Source organism: Ictalurus punctatus, chromosome 17, assembly GCF_001660625.3.
Source record: "Ictalurus punctatus breed USDA103 chromosome 17, Coco_2.0, whole genome shotgun sequence".
Lineage (NCBI taxonomy): Eukaryota > Metazoa > Chordata > Actinopteri > Siluriformes > Ictaluridae > Ictalurus > Ictalurus punctatus.
The window spans coordinates 18,302,241-18,318,426 of NC_030432.2; the positions used below are offsets into that span (position 1 = coordinate 18,302,241).

The window sequence follows — 16,186 nt, forward strand, 5'->3', positions numbered from 1 at the left end:
GATGACCTCTTGGGAACTGGCAATGGAGCCCAAATCACTGTCTCACAGTTTCCTTTGAGAACGGATGAGTCTGGAAAGTTACATAACTTCCATTTTCAGGAGCAAGATTTGTTTTTACTCATTTGGCCACCAGCACACAGTCGATACCACATTAACAGTGGCTAAAGAAGTCAGTTTCAGGTGTACTTAAGGCTGTAAGCCCTACAATTATTGGCACCCTCAGTAGAGATAAAAATTGTGGCTAATTAGCTTAATCTCAAACTGAAAATATGAGAGAAACCAACTTTTATTTAAAGTAAATTAAAGATTGTTTAAAAATAATGGCACCACTAGAAATTCTGAAGCATGTTCCCATTTATATTTATACTGAAGCATGGTCCCATTTATATACATACACCTGAATGTGTAGAAACTTTTAAGCAGTCATGCATGACTATGTCATTGGGATATAATAATGGGCTGACAAAACAAATTCCCTTAGTCATTCATCAAGATTGGGAAGATTAAAATGAATAAATGAAATTAGACAAACCGTGTTGACCTTCATAATTACGGCACAATTTATATAAAATATTATATGAATGAAAGTACCCATATTTCATGTTAGGGCAATGTGTGTGGAACAATAAAATAAATGTGAAATTAAATGAAACATAAATGCAGCTTGTAGACAAAGACTATCCTTATTGTTCATGATAATCTCATATTTGGGGCCTTATTATCATAATTTCATATTCATAAATAGCAGTATAAAGACCCATACTTGGTAGAAAAGTAAGGGATCCATGTGCAGAGTTTATTAAAACACAATCCAAAATCGTTGTGCAATTTGGTTAAGCAATAATCATCAAAGAAATGGTGATCCAACTAGTAGCTGAAACAGAGTTAGCAAAAATGGTCAAAACACAGATAAGGCAAAAACATGACTCAGAAATTTCACAGCATGACACATTACCAAGACAATGAGGAACTGAAAATCATACAATTTGATAAAGAAAACAGTGTCTACACTGATTCTTTCTTATATTTGTTTGCTTCATTACAGACATACAGTAAATCATACATTTATTTGAGTCTAATTCTTAGAAATGGTCAGGAAGATGTGGGATGAGTTGTTGTAATCAAACTGTATAGTTAGACAGAAATTATTGTAAACAGCATTTTATATACTTTATTATTAAAATTGACCAAATTAATTTTTATGAACACATTCACATTGAATATGAATATATTTTATACATAAAGACAAGTCATAAGGTGCAATTTATTATATTTTAATGTGAACTGTGCTAAAATTATTTAACATTAACAACACCTCTATAGCAGCAGCCATCTGCATGACATAACTAGCCAAGTTTTCCTGCAAGCTACTGAAGGATATTTTAGGAAGACCATGTTATGTTGTTTTAGAGATGCTTTTTGGTATTGAGTCCATGCTCATAAATGAAACAACAACAACAACAACAACAACAACAACAACAACAACAAACCATCTTGTTTACTTCATGCTACCTTTGAAAGAGGATTTATTGTAAGTGGGCCTGACACTGGGGTGTAGATGGATTTGTTCTTTGACTCATACAGGCTGACCTTTTTCTACAACACAGAACTGCTGGTAGCTTATCCTGAACACATCTCCCACAGATTTGATATTAGTCACTTCTGAAGTGCCTTTCTGACCCTGTGTACCTAATCATTATCTGTGAAACAAAAACACTGTGATAATTAAAAGCACAATAATGTCATTGTGCACATACAAATCATACACTTGTTTTCTATCAGCTAAGGTAAACATTTTGAACTTTATGCAAAAGCTTGTTTGAGTTGTCATAAATAGTGGTGTTATAATCTGAAATTTTCACAGTAATCTAGTCTAAAAATCTTAGTTTCACAGTATTAATTGATCATTTAATAGTACTCAGGATAGTGGTAAAAATTTAAAGAAAAAAATATTAATACAAAACTGTCTTTGTAAATACATTGTATTTCCAAAAGTATGTGGACACCTGATATTGAGTATCCCAATTCCAAAACCATGGGCATTCATATTGAGTTGTTCCCACTTTGGTGCTGGAACGTGGCTATGGAGATTTCTGCCCATTCATCCACAAAATCACAAGAGTTTGAGCTGGATGATGCCGGATGAGAAGGTTCTAGAAACAGGCGTTGAAAGGTGGTGTGCAGAGTGTATAGCAATGCATGGTCAAAATCTATTTTTGGTTTTGTTCTGGTCAACAATGATGTCATGCGATGGAGTCGGAGATGCACCTGCAGTTTAGAATTTTATTAAAAAGCTGGCAGACAAATCGAAAAGTGTGAAATAATCTCAAAAACAGGAAAATCTAAAAGGTCAAGCAATCAGCAACCTGTAATTCAGAGAAAAAATGAAAAATAGAAAAACCAGGAAGCATAAGCAAGATAAAAATAACCTGCATAACAAATGCATAAATTAAGGCTTGGTAAGTCAGGTGAATGAACACTCAGCACTACTTTCATTTCAAAGAGTCATTGTGAGAGTCTGTGCATATATAGGCTGAGGGTGTAAATGGAAACAGATGTGACTTGTTACAGTAGTATTTGGGTGAGTGTGAATGTGCTGGTGGTGAGAGGTGTTGGGGATTGTAATCCCCGGTGGCTATGTTTGTACGCCGCGGTGTGTTCTGGGAAGTGGAATTCTGCCATTGGTGTGACAAATGTCATGTGTGTTGAGAAGTCATTGTGTGTGATAAGGTTACAAATATGTCAGAAGTGTCAGCAGAATTTGTAAAAAAAAACAAAACAAAAAAACAAACAAAAAAACAAACAAACAAAAAAAACCCCAGGAATGAATTATATAGCCAAAGGGTTTTCAGTGAAGTCCGTGTCCACTGTACGGAGAAACTAGTTGATCTAGGGGGTCTAATATGATCTAGTATCATCTAGTATGATTTAGGGGGTCACAAAGCAGCTTTACAAAAATGTAAATGTAGATTTAGATCCCTAATAAGGTAACAAGGAAAAAATCACCAAGAAGGCCAGCTTCTATGGGGAATCTATCCTCTTCTGGGTAACACTGGATAGTGAGATTGTAAATCTCACTAAGAATACAGGTGTAGAAGAGTAAAGACAAACAGCACTAAGTGTGTTGAAAGCATGTTCAGTAGGTGTACATTGCGAATAAAAGTCCTGGGATGAGCACAGAACAGTCTTAGACCAGTATCCAGGTGAGATTATCCACTGAAGCAAAGGTGAGACTTGGGCACAAACAGTTTTTGAGAAATGCAGTGTATCAATCTGGGGACCATCCTGAACAACAAGAGGTGGCTCAGAAGTGCAGAAAGAGGTAGAAGTAAAAAAGTAGAGTTTTAGAAAGCAACATAACACAGTTGTCTTCTAAACTAGACTTTTTTTCTTTCAAATTTAAGATTTGTCTCGGAATCCCGTTCTCCAGTGGCTCAGCATCTCATACAAACTTCAAAGACATGTCAGACAGAATTGCAGCATTGAGGTGTGTGTCTAGTCTGTTTAGCAAGTAGTAGCAAGTGGGCAGAGGTAACTTAGATGTTAAGACATTGGACTTCTGTGTGGAAGGTCATGAGATCATATCCTGGCACTGCCAAGCTGCCACTGCTGGGCCCTTGAGCAAGTTGCTTAACTCTCAATTGCTCAGTTGTGTAAACTAGATCAATGTGACTTGCTCTGGATAAGACCATCTGCAGTGAAGTAAAGTAACATCTATTTACTGTTTTGCACATTAGCTATGGATTTCCCATCTCACTTTACCTTTAGCTGTCGCGTTACCCCAGGATGTGAATGTTTATTAGAAGGAACGGCTTAACAGTTTAACAGCTTGACAAGCCAAGTTAATGTTTTTATACAGATGTCCCATACAGTGTTATGCACAATAAAATAAAATAAAATTACTTACAAAATATGTGCCTACTTAAAGACAGAGCATGTCTTTGCTGGGAAGATTTGGCATTAGGGTTTTAGACAGAGAGAGAGAGAGAGAGACTTTTGATAGTGGATTTTTTGTATTTAAAGGCAAGAGAACAGATGCTTTGGGCTCCTGCTTGCTCGATTGTCCAAGACATGCTTGCATCTTTAGTTTTGCACTGGAGCTACAGAGCTAATGTGGCTACCAATTAGGTGAAGCTTATAGCCTCCAGTTTAGCATAAAAGTCATTTAAAAGTAATGTGAGCATATAGTTTACTTTAGGCTTTATTCTGGGTCAGAGTGTGTTTTGACTCTTACCATTTAAGAGTTTTGAATGTGTGTATGTCACACAGAGGCAACAAAGGGAGTACTGAACAATACAGAGCAGCAAAGGCAGCAGAATGCATGCTATGGATCAGTATGGCACGATTTTGCTGTCAAAGGAATCGTCTGTAAATGCAATTATCATAATCTCATAAATTGCAAATCCATAACTTGTAAATCAGCAACTGTGATTTTAACATGGATTTCACTTCAATCTCAATATTACCACTTTAAAGCATGATTTCAAAGCACACTTTAATTAACTTTCAGGCTGCATTTTCAAATCACTGGTTACAAGATGGCAAGGCTGAAATAACATGCCTACAGACTAAACTGATCAAAACTATACATGGCAAAATAAACATAAACATATATAAACCCATAGTGACAAAATAATCAACTGCATATGAACAACGAATTTGCATGAACATCACATGACAGAATGTTGTTGTAAATTAAGTTATTGATTTACTTACTAAAACCTACTATGGATTTGCAAATCCAATGTTCAGTTCTCCAGTGTGGGTGGAACCTGATGTGCTGTTGTAGCTCATCTGCCAAAAGGTTCAATGTGCTGTGCATTCTGCTCACCATAGTTGTAATGAATGATTATTAGAGTTATCATAGCCTTACTGTCAGCTCGAACCAGCCATTTCCCTAGGGTTCCTTTCTCAACCTCTCTCATCAAAAAGGCATTTCCACCTGCAGAACTGTCACTTAGGGATGTTTTTTGTTATATTATTTATAAACTCTTTATAGATGATAAAACTTTATAGACTACTGAGATCATATTTTTTCGCCATTCTAATGTATGATGTATGATTAACTGCAACATTTGACATGTATCTGCATGATTTCATGCATTGTGCTGCTGCTACATGATTGGATAATTACATGAAGGAGCAGGTATATAGATTGTCCTAATAAAGTGTACGATGAATGTACACATTTGCCACTGCATTTATCTACACATACTGTATAAGAAATGTAAGCTTTCTCCTATCATGTCTGTATGAAACAAAGCCCTGATAAAGAATATTAAAATCATGCTCTGCATGGTAATGAAATGAAACAGACTCTCTCTCATGAGCCTCATGCAGTTTGACATTTATGGGGCAGGATGACACACCCGAGTACAATGAGTAATACGTGTTTGTGCTCACAGATCGGGCTCTGCTAACATACGCATCGGAGGGTACAAAATCTTTCCTTTCCTTTAATAAAGTTTTTATCCGTCTGCTCAACTCATTGTATTTTAACAAATTACAGCAAACAAATATGTAAAAACTAGATGAAAACTAAATCTAATTGTATGGATATTTCCATCCATCCATCTTCTATACTGCTTAATCCTTTTCAGGGTCACTGGAGCCTATCCCAGGGAGCATCGGGCACGGGGTGGGGTACACCCTGGACAGGGTGCCAATCCAGCATAGGGCACAATCACATACACACTCACATGCCCATTCATACACTACGGACACTTTTGGACACGCCAATCAGCCTACCATGCATGTCTTTGGACTGGGGGAGGAAACCGGAGTACCCGGAGGAAACCCCCACAGCACGGGGAGAACATGCAAACTCCGCACACACAGGGCCACGGTGGGAATCGAACCCCCGACTATGGAGGTGTGAGGTGAAAGTACACTTCCCTCTGTACTAAGGATATATTTATATATGTGTAGATAACTGGTAGCATAGACAACTTTAGTGATGCACACACAACCTGGTTGCAGAAAAACTAAAAGTAGTTGCAACTTAGTTATAATCTGAGTGAAGAATCTATCACAAATTTTATTTAGGAATTTGATAATCACAATATTATTATGGGTTGAGAGGGAGTGCTATTCAGCTAAACTAACACTTTCAAATGATGTAACTTTAGAAGAACTCTATAGAAGGCTTGGCAATGATACAGTAAATGATCCTAAATTAACATGTTATAGCCTGCAATAAACCGGACATATATACAGTGACCTCCATTAGTATTGGCACCCTTGGTAAATATGAGCAAAGAAGGCTGTGAAAAATTGTCTTTATTGTTTAACCTTTTGATATTTTGTTCAAAAACATTCAGCTCTCATGGATATCAAACAATTGCATAAAAAAAAAATCTTTGTTGAATATGTGTGCTACAATTACTGGCACCCTTTTAGTCAATACTTTGTGCTACCTTCCTTTGCCATGATAACAGCTCTGAGTCTTCTCCTATAATGCCTGATGAGGTTGGAGAATACATGGCAAGGGATCTGAGACCATTCCTCCATACAGAATCTCTCCAGATACTTCAAATTTTAAGGTAAATGATTTCAAAGATTTTGTGGTCAGTAAACCATTTTTTATGTTGATTTTGATGTATGTTTTGGATCATTGTTCTGCTGGAAGATCCCACCACGGCCCATTTTAAGATTTCTGGAAGAGGCAGTCAGGTTTTCATTTAATATCTGTTGATATTTGATAGAGTCCTTGATGCCATGTATCCTAACAAAATGTGCCACCACCATATTTAACCATGGGCATGAGGTAATTTTCCATATGGTTACCTCTCTGTGTGCACCAAAACCACCTCTGGGGTTTATTGACAAAAAGCTCTATTTTGGTTTCATCTGACCGTAGAACCCGATCCCATTTGAAGCTCCAATAGTGTCTGGCAAACTGAAGACACTTGAGTTTGCTTTTGGATGAGAGTAGAGGCTTTTTTCTTGAAACCCTTCCAAACAACTTGTGGTCATGTAGGTGATTCTGGATTGTAGTTTTGGAGACTTTTTGATCCCAAAACACAACTAACTTCTGCAATTCTCCACTCGAACCATCCTCTTCACAGTGCGTTGAGACAATATAGACACACGTCCTCTTCCAGGTCGATTCATAACATTTCCAGTTGACTGGAACTTCTTCATTATTGCCCTGATGGTGGAAATGGGCATTTTCAATGCTTGTGCTATTTTCTTATAACCACTTCCCATTTTGTGAAGCTCAACAACCTTTTGTCACACATCACAGCTATATGTCTTGGTCTTACCCATTATTATGAATGACTAAGGGAATTTGGCCTAATGTGTTACCTCATATTTATACCCCTGTGAAACAGGAAGTCATTTTTTTAAAACAATTTCCTGTTCCTAGTCACCCAGGTGTACTAAAAATTTTAAAAAATCAATGGTGATATACGTGAAATATATTTTTCTCATATGAATTCATGGGGTGTGAATAATTGTTGAACACCTATATTTAACAAAGATATATATTTTTTGAAAAACCTGTGTTGTGTTTGCAGTTGTTTGATATCCATGAGAACAGAGTATTTTTGTGAATTCTTTTAAACAACATAACAAAAAGTTAAACAATAAAGACAATTTTTCACAGCCTTTGTTGCCCCTATTTATCATGGCTGACAATATTAGTGGAGGGCACTGTACATGCCTCATAGAAACTCTGAGCATGAATACTAAAGAGAAACTGAAGGCATACAAGTCTCTTGATGATTCCAGTTTTGTTGTTTGTGGACACGTTCAAGACATAGTGTTTTAAAATTGAAACATCAAGGTCAAACAAACAATTAAAACAAGCAAGCCAGATGCCATAAACCCATTCATAAGCTGAACAAATGCATCCATAAATGCATCCATTGTAGGCAACCCCTCAGTCAGTATGTGACCTAACTTTCTATTGTTAGCCAACTAATTTCCTGATGTAGATTTTAGGTGATCTATGTAGGTTTGTTAAAGCTAAATAGGAAGCTAAGTCTGTTAAATTCTAAATTAGTAAGCCAAGTTGACTGATATGATAGCGAGCTACTTAACTGAGATTAAATAAGCACTGGAGGCCATCAGACCTATTATCATTCCTAATTGTCTGTAACTTTAACCGTCTTCTGTGAAAAGGTGACCTCTGTAAAAATAAATATGTTTATGAACACTTCTCCGAGTCTGACACCCAATAGTTCAAGTTAGAAAGTGAATTCTGTCTTGCTAATAAAAATTACTGAATTCTCCTGCTATGGTTTTGCTACCGGGAAGTGCAGATGAGGTCGGAGTGTATCAGTCAGGGGTCTACTGTGTACTTAAACAAATGGTTCATTTGTAAGGGTCCATTTGCATGGAACATGCAGTTAAAGTCCCTGTAAAGTGCCTTGAACACACAACATTATTTATTTGTTGACGAAATTTAAATTGAAACAGGAAGTCAGGACATCTCAAGTGGCCGCTCCCCCTTTTTAAATAGCCAATAGTGTTTAGCTTACCCCACAACCCGGGCTAAGCCGTACTTGACGGTTAGTACCATGGATTTTTATATTGTTGATGGTGGGACACTTCAGATTGTAAAGAGCATTTGATTGGACAGAAAATCTGATGAGAAGCTGAAGTGCAGAATGATCAAAATAATCAAAATTGTTGATCTGTATTAGTGGTAGAGAGAGAGAATGTAAATTTTTAATGCATGTATAGTCTAAATGTGAATTTTGTCATTGTTTTGGAGCACACTATCTTATAGATAACTTTAAGGCTAACATAGTCATACTAAAAGCCACAAAACCTAAATTTTGATTTCATGGGAACTTTAAATCTATACTTTGGAAACCAAGAAAACTAGGTTCAAGACAACAAGGCAAGGGTCAGAGACTTGAGAAAAATAAGACTAGACAAACACTTTTGTACTCTGAAACAGCATAAGAACAGCTTGTTCCTTTTTTTCTTTGGCGAACGTTTTCTCAGCACCGGAAGTCTCCTAATTCCATTTACTAAATGAGAGATCTCTTTCAGTTTTAAAAACATATTGTACAGAACTGTCACTCTGGAAGGTAACTTGCCAAATGCAAGTTGCCTTTTGTAGTACCATTTCTTTAATGTCCTGAGTAACACATTTTTTTTGATTGACAGACGTCTAGATAAGAAATCCAACCTTAACATATTATCATAACCATGTTTAAAGTCTAAGACATACAAGCGGCCTTAGCCTCATTATGCCGCGCAACCTGTGAAAGCCTCATTAGCTTTTCTGAATTAGGAAAGCTAATGCTAAGACCTGAATGGAAGCTGTCTTCATCAGAGCCCTAATCATCTCCATTGTGCTCAGTGAGTGCTTGTTCCCATGTTCACATGCTTGGAATGCCAATTTCTCAGATATTCTCAGATTGACTCTAGGCGTCCCCTCACACCTCATACCAAAGTAAGAGCATATACAAATTGGAAGTGTATGACTCAACCTGTACCGCATGTTAAAATGCTCTGGCTTTTGTTCTTTGTTGATGTTCTTAGATCACAGGAACCGAGTCTGTGCTCTTCCTGCTGCAGTATATCTCTGAAGATCTGGACAACAGGGAGAAGATTATAGTGATGGGCGACTGCTGTTACCTTAACCCCCTTGTGCGCAGGACATTCCGCTTTCTTGGTACGTCTCCTTGTTAACTGACAGTGCCCTTGATCTCTCAGGGCTGAAATGCTGGCAGTAGATGAATAGCAAATAGCAGATTTATTTTCACACTCTCAGGAAAACGTCAGTCTTCAAATGAGTGGTGGTAGAACCGTAAGCGTGTGTCATGAAGCCATGCTCTTGTTCATTTATTAGGCAGTATTTCCTGGAGTATGATGCTCAATGTCCCAGAGCTCTTGAACACTGAAATCTTTGCTTGAAATCATCCATTTGAACATACAGAATCAGATTTTTCAGAAAATAAGGATCATATCCACTCTCATAAACACCAGCACAAAAAGCCTTCTGGCAATAAAAACGGACATGTGTTTTTTTTGGTGCAAATAAGGCGAAACATTAATAGTTACAGAGACATAGTGAACATACTTTGAAGGAAGCTTGCCCAGTGTACCTTATGGGTCCTTCAGTTGACCTTCTGTGGGAAATATGTGGGTGTAACTAACAGGACTCAGGAGTTTGTTGAGGATCCCTGTGCAGGAGGTTTTTATTAACAAATCCAAAAACAGAACCAAAAATGTAGCAATGGTCAAATGCAGTACCAATGGTCAAATACAGAACAGTAATACATTATATATCCAACCACATCAAAAGTCAAAGGTCAAGAAAGGAATGACGATCACAGTATGCATGGCTCAGAACTTACATGGACAATAACGTTGGCAAGACTTCGCCACAATGTGTACTGGCCTTATATGCTTTATAGGTAGGACGTCACCTGGAAGTAGTACATCAAAAAAAGACAAAGAGATGTAATGTCCTTGGCTGGACAGTGGGGTTCTGTGCACTCAAGTCACATCAAGTAAATCTTTATTGTCATTATAGCCATAAAATATGCAGTGAACAGTAAGACGAAATAGCATTTCTCCTGGAAGAAATGTGTAAGATACATGTATGACATACACAATGCTGACAGGACATATATAAAGTGCAACAGGAATAGGAAGCATACAGGGAGGGGTTATGGGAAACAGTCGGGGTGTGTACAAAAACGGGCAGCAGAGAATAAATACTCCAATCACATTTAACATGACAATAAGGCATTACAGTAAACACAGTAGGGTCCGAAGCTCAATTAGAATAAATTTAGTAAAAAATTTCAGTGTAGAAATGCTTGTGAAAGAAACCTGATGTGAATGACCTTTAAAGTGACAGTGTGGTAATGTGATGAATCAGAACAATCAGAGTGTCAGTGTGTTGTAAACAGTCTGTCAATGTAGTAATGAACACAGTGACGTGCATCATTATTAATTTAAAGTGCCTGTGCAGTAGGGAGGATGGAGCTACTTGGATTACTAGAACACTACTAGTGTTTCCCTATTAGAAAGTGATTCAAGTAGAGACCCTTTTAGAAGCTAAGAAATCTTGGACCCCCTAAAGGTACTAGTGTGTACCAGCACTGTGTAGTTCTGTTTCCTGAACTGAAGCCTTTGAGAGATATCTGATCTCAGTTCCTCTGTCAGGTCTGGAAAATATTTTTTCCGTCTTTATAAAGAAATAATCATAAACTATTTTAATGCTGAATGAGTTTAGATAATCATTTATATAATTTTCCTATAGGGGGGCATGGTGGCTTAGTGGTTAGCATGTTTGACTCGGGGTTCGAATCCTGCCAACACCTTGTGTTTGCAGAGTTTGCATGTTCTCACCGTGCTTCAGGGGTTTCCACTGGGTACTCCGGTTTCCTCCCCCAGTCCAAAGACATGTGTTGTAGGTTGATTGGTATTTCCAAATTGTCTGTAGTGTGTGAATGTGTGTGTGATTATGCTCTGTGATGGGTTGCCCCCCCCTCCCCGCCATCCCCGCCATCCCCCGCCATCCAGGGTGTCCACCGCCTTGTGCCCCGAGTTCCCTGGGATAGGATGGAATTTTTGTATAACGGCATGCGCTATTGTGTTTCATTCCTCCTCCAACGGCCACTCCTTATTTACTCTCTCTTAAGAAGTTAAGAAGATAAAGAAGTAGCTTGTCATGTTATAGAGAAACTGCAAAACCCAAAGTCTTTCCAGTGTTGATGACCTTGAAAAATAGCACACACAATGGTAGCGGCAGTGGTGGCTCAGTGGTTAAAGGCTCTGGGTTTCAGGAGGTCAGGAGTTCAAGCCCCAGTACTGGCAAGCTACCACTGTTGGGACCTTGAGCAAGGCCCTTAACCCTCAGTTGTATAACTGAGAGAAATGTAAGTTACTCTGGATAAGAGTGTCTACCAAATGCTGTAAGTGAGATCATTTTAGTGTGTATTCTATTCTAACAACACCATCAGGGTCAGGGATGTTAGTGGAAGCAATTTTTTTTGTGGTTTCCATAAGGGCAAAATGCATGGATAAACACTAGAGTTGCCACAGGAGTGCAGTGTTTAAACTCTTCTTGCTAATGCTCAATTTAATTGAGTCTGATCCTACAATGAACTCTCCAGGGATAGGGTTAGGTGACAAAGCTTGGCATTCATCCCCCTTTTCCTTTACTACAAACCCTACAACAGTCTGAACACAACTGGACTGCAATGGAGTACTTTATCATCAGTGCCAAACGTATGGATTTTTTCAGCATTTAGGACATATTTAAATGAACTCCTGTCTGATCATCTTCAATTAATACTATCTAGTTCTGATGAACTAAAATCCCAAATCTGTTCAATTGTGTGTGCATAGTAAGTGGACGTGTTGCTGGTAATTTGCAAAGAATAACTGACTGTAAAAAGTTTGAGAGCCCTTGCTTTAGACTTCTAAATGGAACTTTTTTTCCATAATTGTTATCAATTAATAACTAACTAATTAGTAATGAATTAATTGTTAATCATCATTTAATTATTTAGTACTTGCAAATACTTGTTTAATCATTATTATTGTTTAATTTACATGCACACATGCTACTTTTTAATTCATATGATTCAACTGCTAACTGACTAAGTGTCTACAGCTCATTAGAATTATTATTATTATTATTTTTTACATAGTACATGCTACTTGTTTGTGATAACAAAATAACCCTTGAATGTTTTACTGAAATAATCTTTTACTCAGTCTAACCTTTATCATTTTTCTTTTCCTGTCAACAGGTGTGTATGCGTTTGGCCTCTTCGCCACAGATATCTTTGTGAATGCAGGTCAGGTGGTGACGGGGAGTCTGTCCCCTTACTTCCTGACTGTGTGTAAACCCAACTACACGGCTCTGGGATGCCAGCAGGGTGTCCGCTTCATCAGCCAAAAGGAAGCATGCACGGGGAATGGCGACGACATTCTGCATGCTCGCAAATCCTTTCCTTCCAAAGAGGCCGCTCTCAGTGTCTACGCTGCACTTTACATTGCTGTGAGTACATCTCAATTTAGTTTTTAACAAAACACATTTTCAGCTTTCCTAAAATCTGAGAGTTCACCCCTAACAAGTCAAGATTTAGACTTAGAAGCCATAATTTCTGAGTGAGACTAATGAATATAGGGCCAGCCCTTATACAGATTCTCTTAGACATGTGATACAGACATGTGATACAGATTAATAAAATGAAGAAGTACACACATGGGACAGGAAGTGTAATGTTATTTAACAACAGGCTTGGGGAGTAACGTAATACATGTATTGGCGTTACGTAATCAGGATACAAAAAAACTGGTAACTATAATCCGTTACAGTTCCGTCTAAAAACAAAGTAATCAGATTACAGTTACATTTTGTAAAAACAAAAATGGCAACACTATCAGAATTACAATTTTTTTCATTTAAAACCAATGAAATGAAATGTTTTGATTTCAAAATTACCAGAACAAACCATTTCAGGAAAGAGACTGTGAGAAAACGGGCCATAGTCAAAAGCATAAAAAAGCTCGTAACTATGTAATAGCAGAGTGCTCCACAAAACACACCAATGTCTCGTACATGTGAACTACAAGAAGTTCAGTTCCCACTTCCAAGTGAACTTGGATGAAAATGCTGATGCTGTAAAAGGAGGCCACACATACACACATGACAGGATGACAAAGTAAATGTTTTAAATTTTTTATATTGCACTGAAAAAAACTTAAAAATGGGTCCTTAATAGATTTTTTTTTTGTTTGGAGCCCTGCTTTTGAGATAACACAATATAGACAGCTGCATGATTATAGTTCTGATTCTCTCTTCCCAGTTGTGACTCACACGAGCAACAAAGTTATTTATTTTATGAAAGCAAATCCAAAAATAACCTCTAAATAATTTTTTTTTCGATCATATTTCATTTCTCTTGACTTTATGTGACCTTGAAGTAATCCAAAAATAATCAGATTACATTACTTTCATATTGTGATACTTGGATTACGTTACAGATTACATTTTTAATAAAATAATTTGTAATTGTACATTTTTAAAGTAACCCTCCCAACCCTGTTTAACAATGAACTCTAAACAGGTATCTGTAGAGCAACGATGCTTGTGCTATTTTATTATTTTTTTTTACTGACTGAAGCCAAAGGAATCCAATGGCTTTTTTTTTTCTCCAAAAAAATGATAATCCTCCTAAAATGAAGATCAATCTGTCTTTTCAATCTGTCTCTGCAGTGTATAACAAAAGCCAAAGCTGACTCAGTATTGTGCTACTTTTAAAAATCGAATATTTCCATCAGCACACATGAGGCCTGAAATTTTGTTGTCACCGAAGTTCAAATATAGCCTACTTCATTCATTCATTCATTCATTTTGGTTAGAGTCACAGTGGATCTGGAACCTATCCCAGCAACACTGTGCATGAAGCAGGAATACACCCTGGATGGGATACAGCTCTATATGAGCTCTATACAGTAATTCTAGCTCAGGATAGAACAGCGAGAATTTAAAAAGTCACTATGTTTGATTTTCCTAACTGCAAAAAAATATAAATGGTTGCAGTGAGTGGCATAGAGCAATGTCAGTGTGGCTTTACAATCTAAATGAAAACTCAGACCCACCCATTAGTATGTGCAATGTCCACTGTAAAATTACCATTTGGCATTTAGTTTAGTGCTTGCAAAGGCAGATTAAGTTAACTGCTCATTTGTTGCTACTGTATAGAGTGTCTCAACCAGCTCCCTAGTTCAGTAGGTAGTGAATTAGTATATCGTGTACACGAGTCCGGGCACTGGTAAGGACCCTGGCTCACTACACATTGGGACACACATAATTTCTGGCGACATGACTACATACTCGCATTATAAAACGTCACCACAAATTAAAAACATAACATTAGTCATATAAATTTGTTAGCTTAATCACACGTATTTATATGTATCGATAATATGTCAAGCAGGATAGAAGGCAAAGTAGTGGATTAAAAAAAAAAAAAGATTAAATCACATCAATTAAGTAAAAAAAAAATCGCTAGTGTAAGTAATCTTATGAGAGTCACAACAACAATAACAAGCTACTTTCATTTGTAGCCGGAAGTTGTCTCAGAGTTCATCCTCCATTTTTTTTTTTTTTCGAGCTGAGAGGCTTCAGAAAACATGTTGTCATTTGCAGTAACGGAACATAGTGAACATTTTAAAACATTTTATTAGGGAGTGAATGCAGCAGTGGAAGAATTTTTGCAATTGAGACCACCCTTAAAATGGCCGACTCTCTAATCAGTGCCCTGTCTACTGACCTCGCAAGCTGGTTGACCCATAGTCACAAACACATAACTAACAGAAACTACATTATATATGATGTTAATAATGGAAAAGACCCAGAATCCTGAAAACTGCAAATGAATTGAACTTGTGGGAAAGTGGAGAAGGAGAACTCAGTAATAAAACATTTTACAGAATGCTTTGGGAGCTCAAGTGCTTTTCCTCATGGCATGCTATATCTGTGTGCACGAGGGACTTGGGTGAGTTGAATTGCATTTCGTTTTTTCTACAACAGAGCAAAATGTTGTATGCTGGTCTGGTAGCAGGGTGGATTTCATCATCACATCACTGCAGGTGTTTCCACTACAGTGTTAAAACAGAGAAGCAAACGTTTGAGATTGAAGCCTACTCATTTTGATCTGAAAAAAAATTATATCACGAAGGATACAAGAAACTAGGCCACCTATTTAACTCTCACCTTTAAGCAATTTTGTGTAATATACCGCTCGTGTGAATACATCAAGGGACACTTATTGGAAACCTATGTCATCATATTCAACATTGATACTTCTGTAAATATAGGAGAGTAAACTGCCTTTTTTCATCTATCTCTGCAGCCTATAACATAACTAAAGCTGACTCCGTATTACTTTCGAAAATCAATTCTTCTCCATCAGCACACTCTGAGGTCTGAAACTTTAAAGTTAGCCACCAAACTTAACAGATTCAAATCAGAGTGCATTATACATTAAACACTGGTTTTACCAACTGATCCTCAGTGCCCTGTTGATATGCAGTATCTGAGGAAATAAGAAATGTGGCTGCGCTAAAATACATCTAAAGAGCAGAGCCACAATTTTTCGTTTGCTTTAAAGGATTATGCAGATAGATTTCTTCCATTTTTTTTTCCTACTAGCTACAGGCTGACTAGAAGATCATACTGCAGTGAATACAAACG

At 37.3% G+C, this 16,186-nt stretch overlaps 1 protein-coding gene across 1 annotated transcript in view; it reads left to right on the top strand.

The window, feature by feature from the left end:
* The window catches only part of plppr5a (phospholipid phosphatase related 5a), a 34,278-nt gene that overhangs the window by 3,837 nt on the left and 14,255 nt on the right, over positions 1-16,186 (top strand). Inside the window, exons 2-3 of the mRNA XM_017490434.3 lie at positions 9,502-9,634; positions 12,732-12,982. Coding sequence (XP_017345923.1) covers positions 9,502-9,634; positions 12,732-12,982 — 384 coding nt within the window. The remainder of the gene's footprint in view (positions 1-9,501; positions 9,635-12,731; positions 12,983-16,186) is intronic.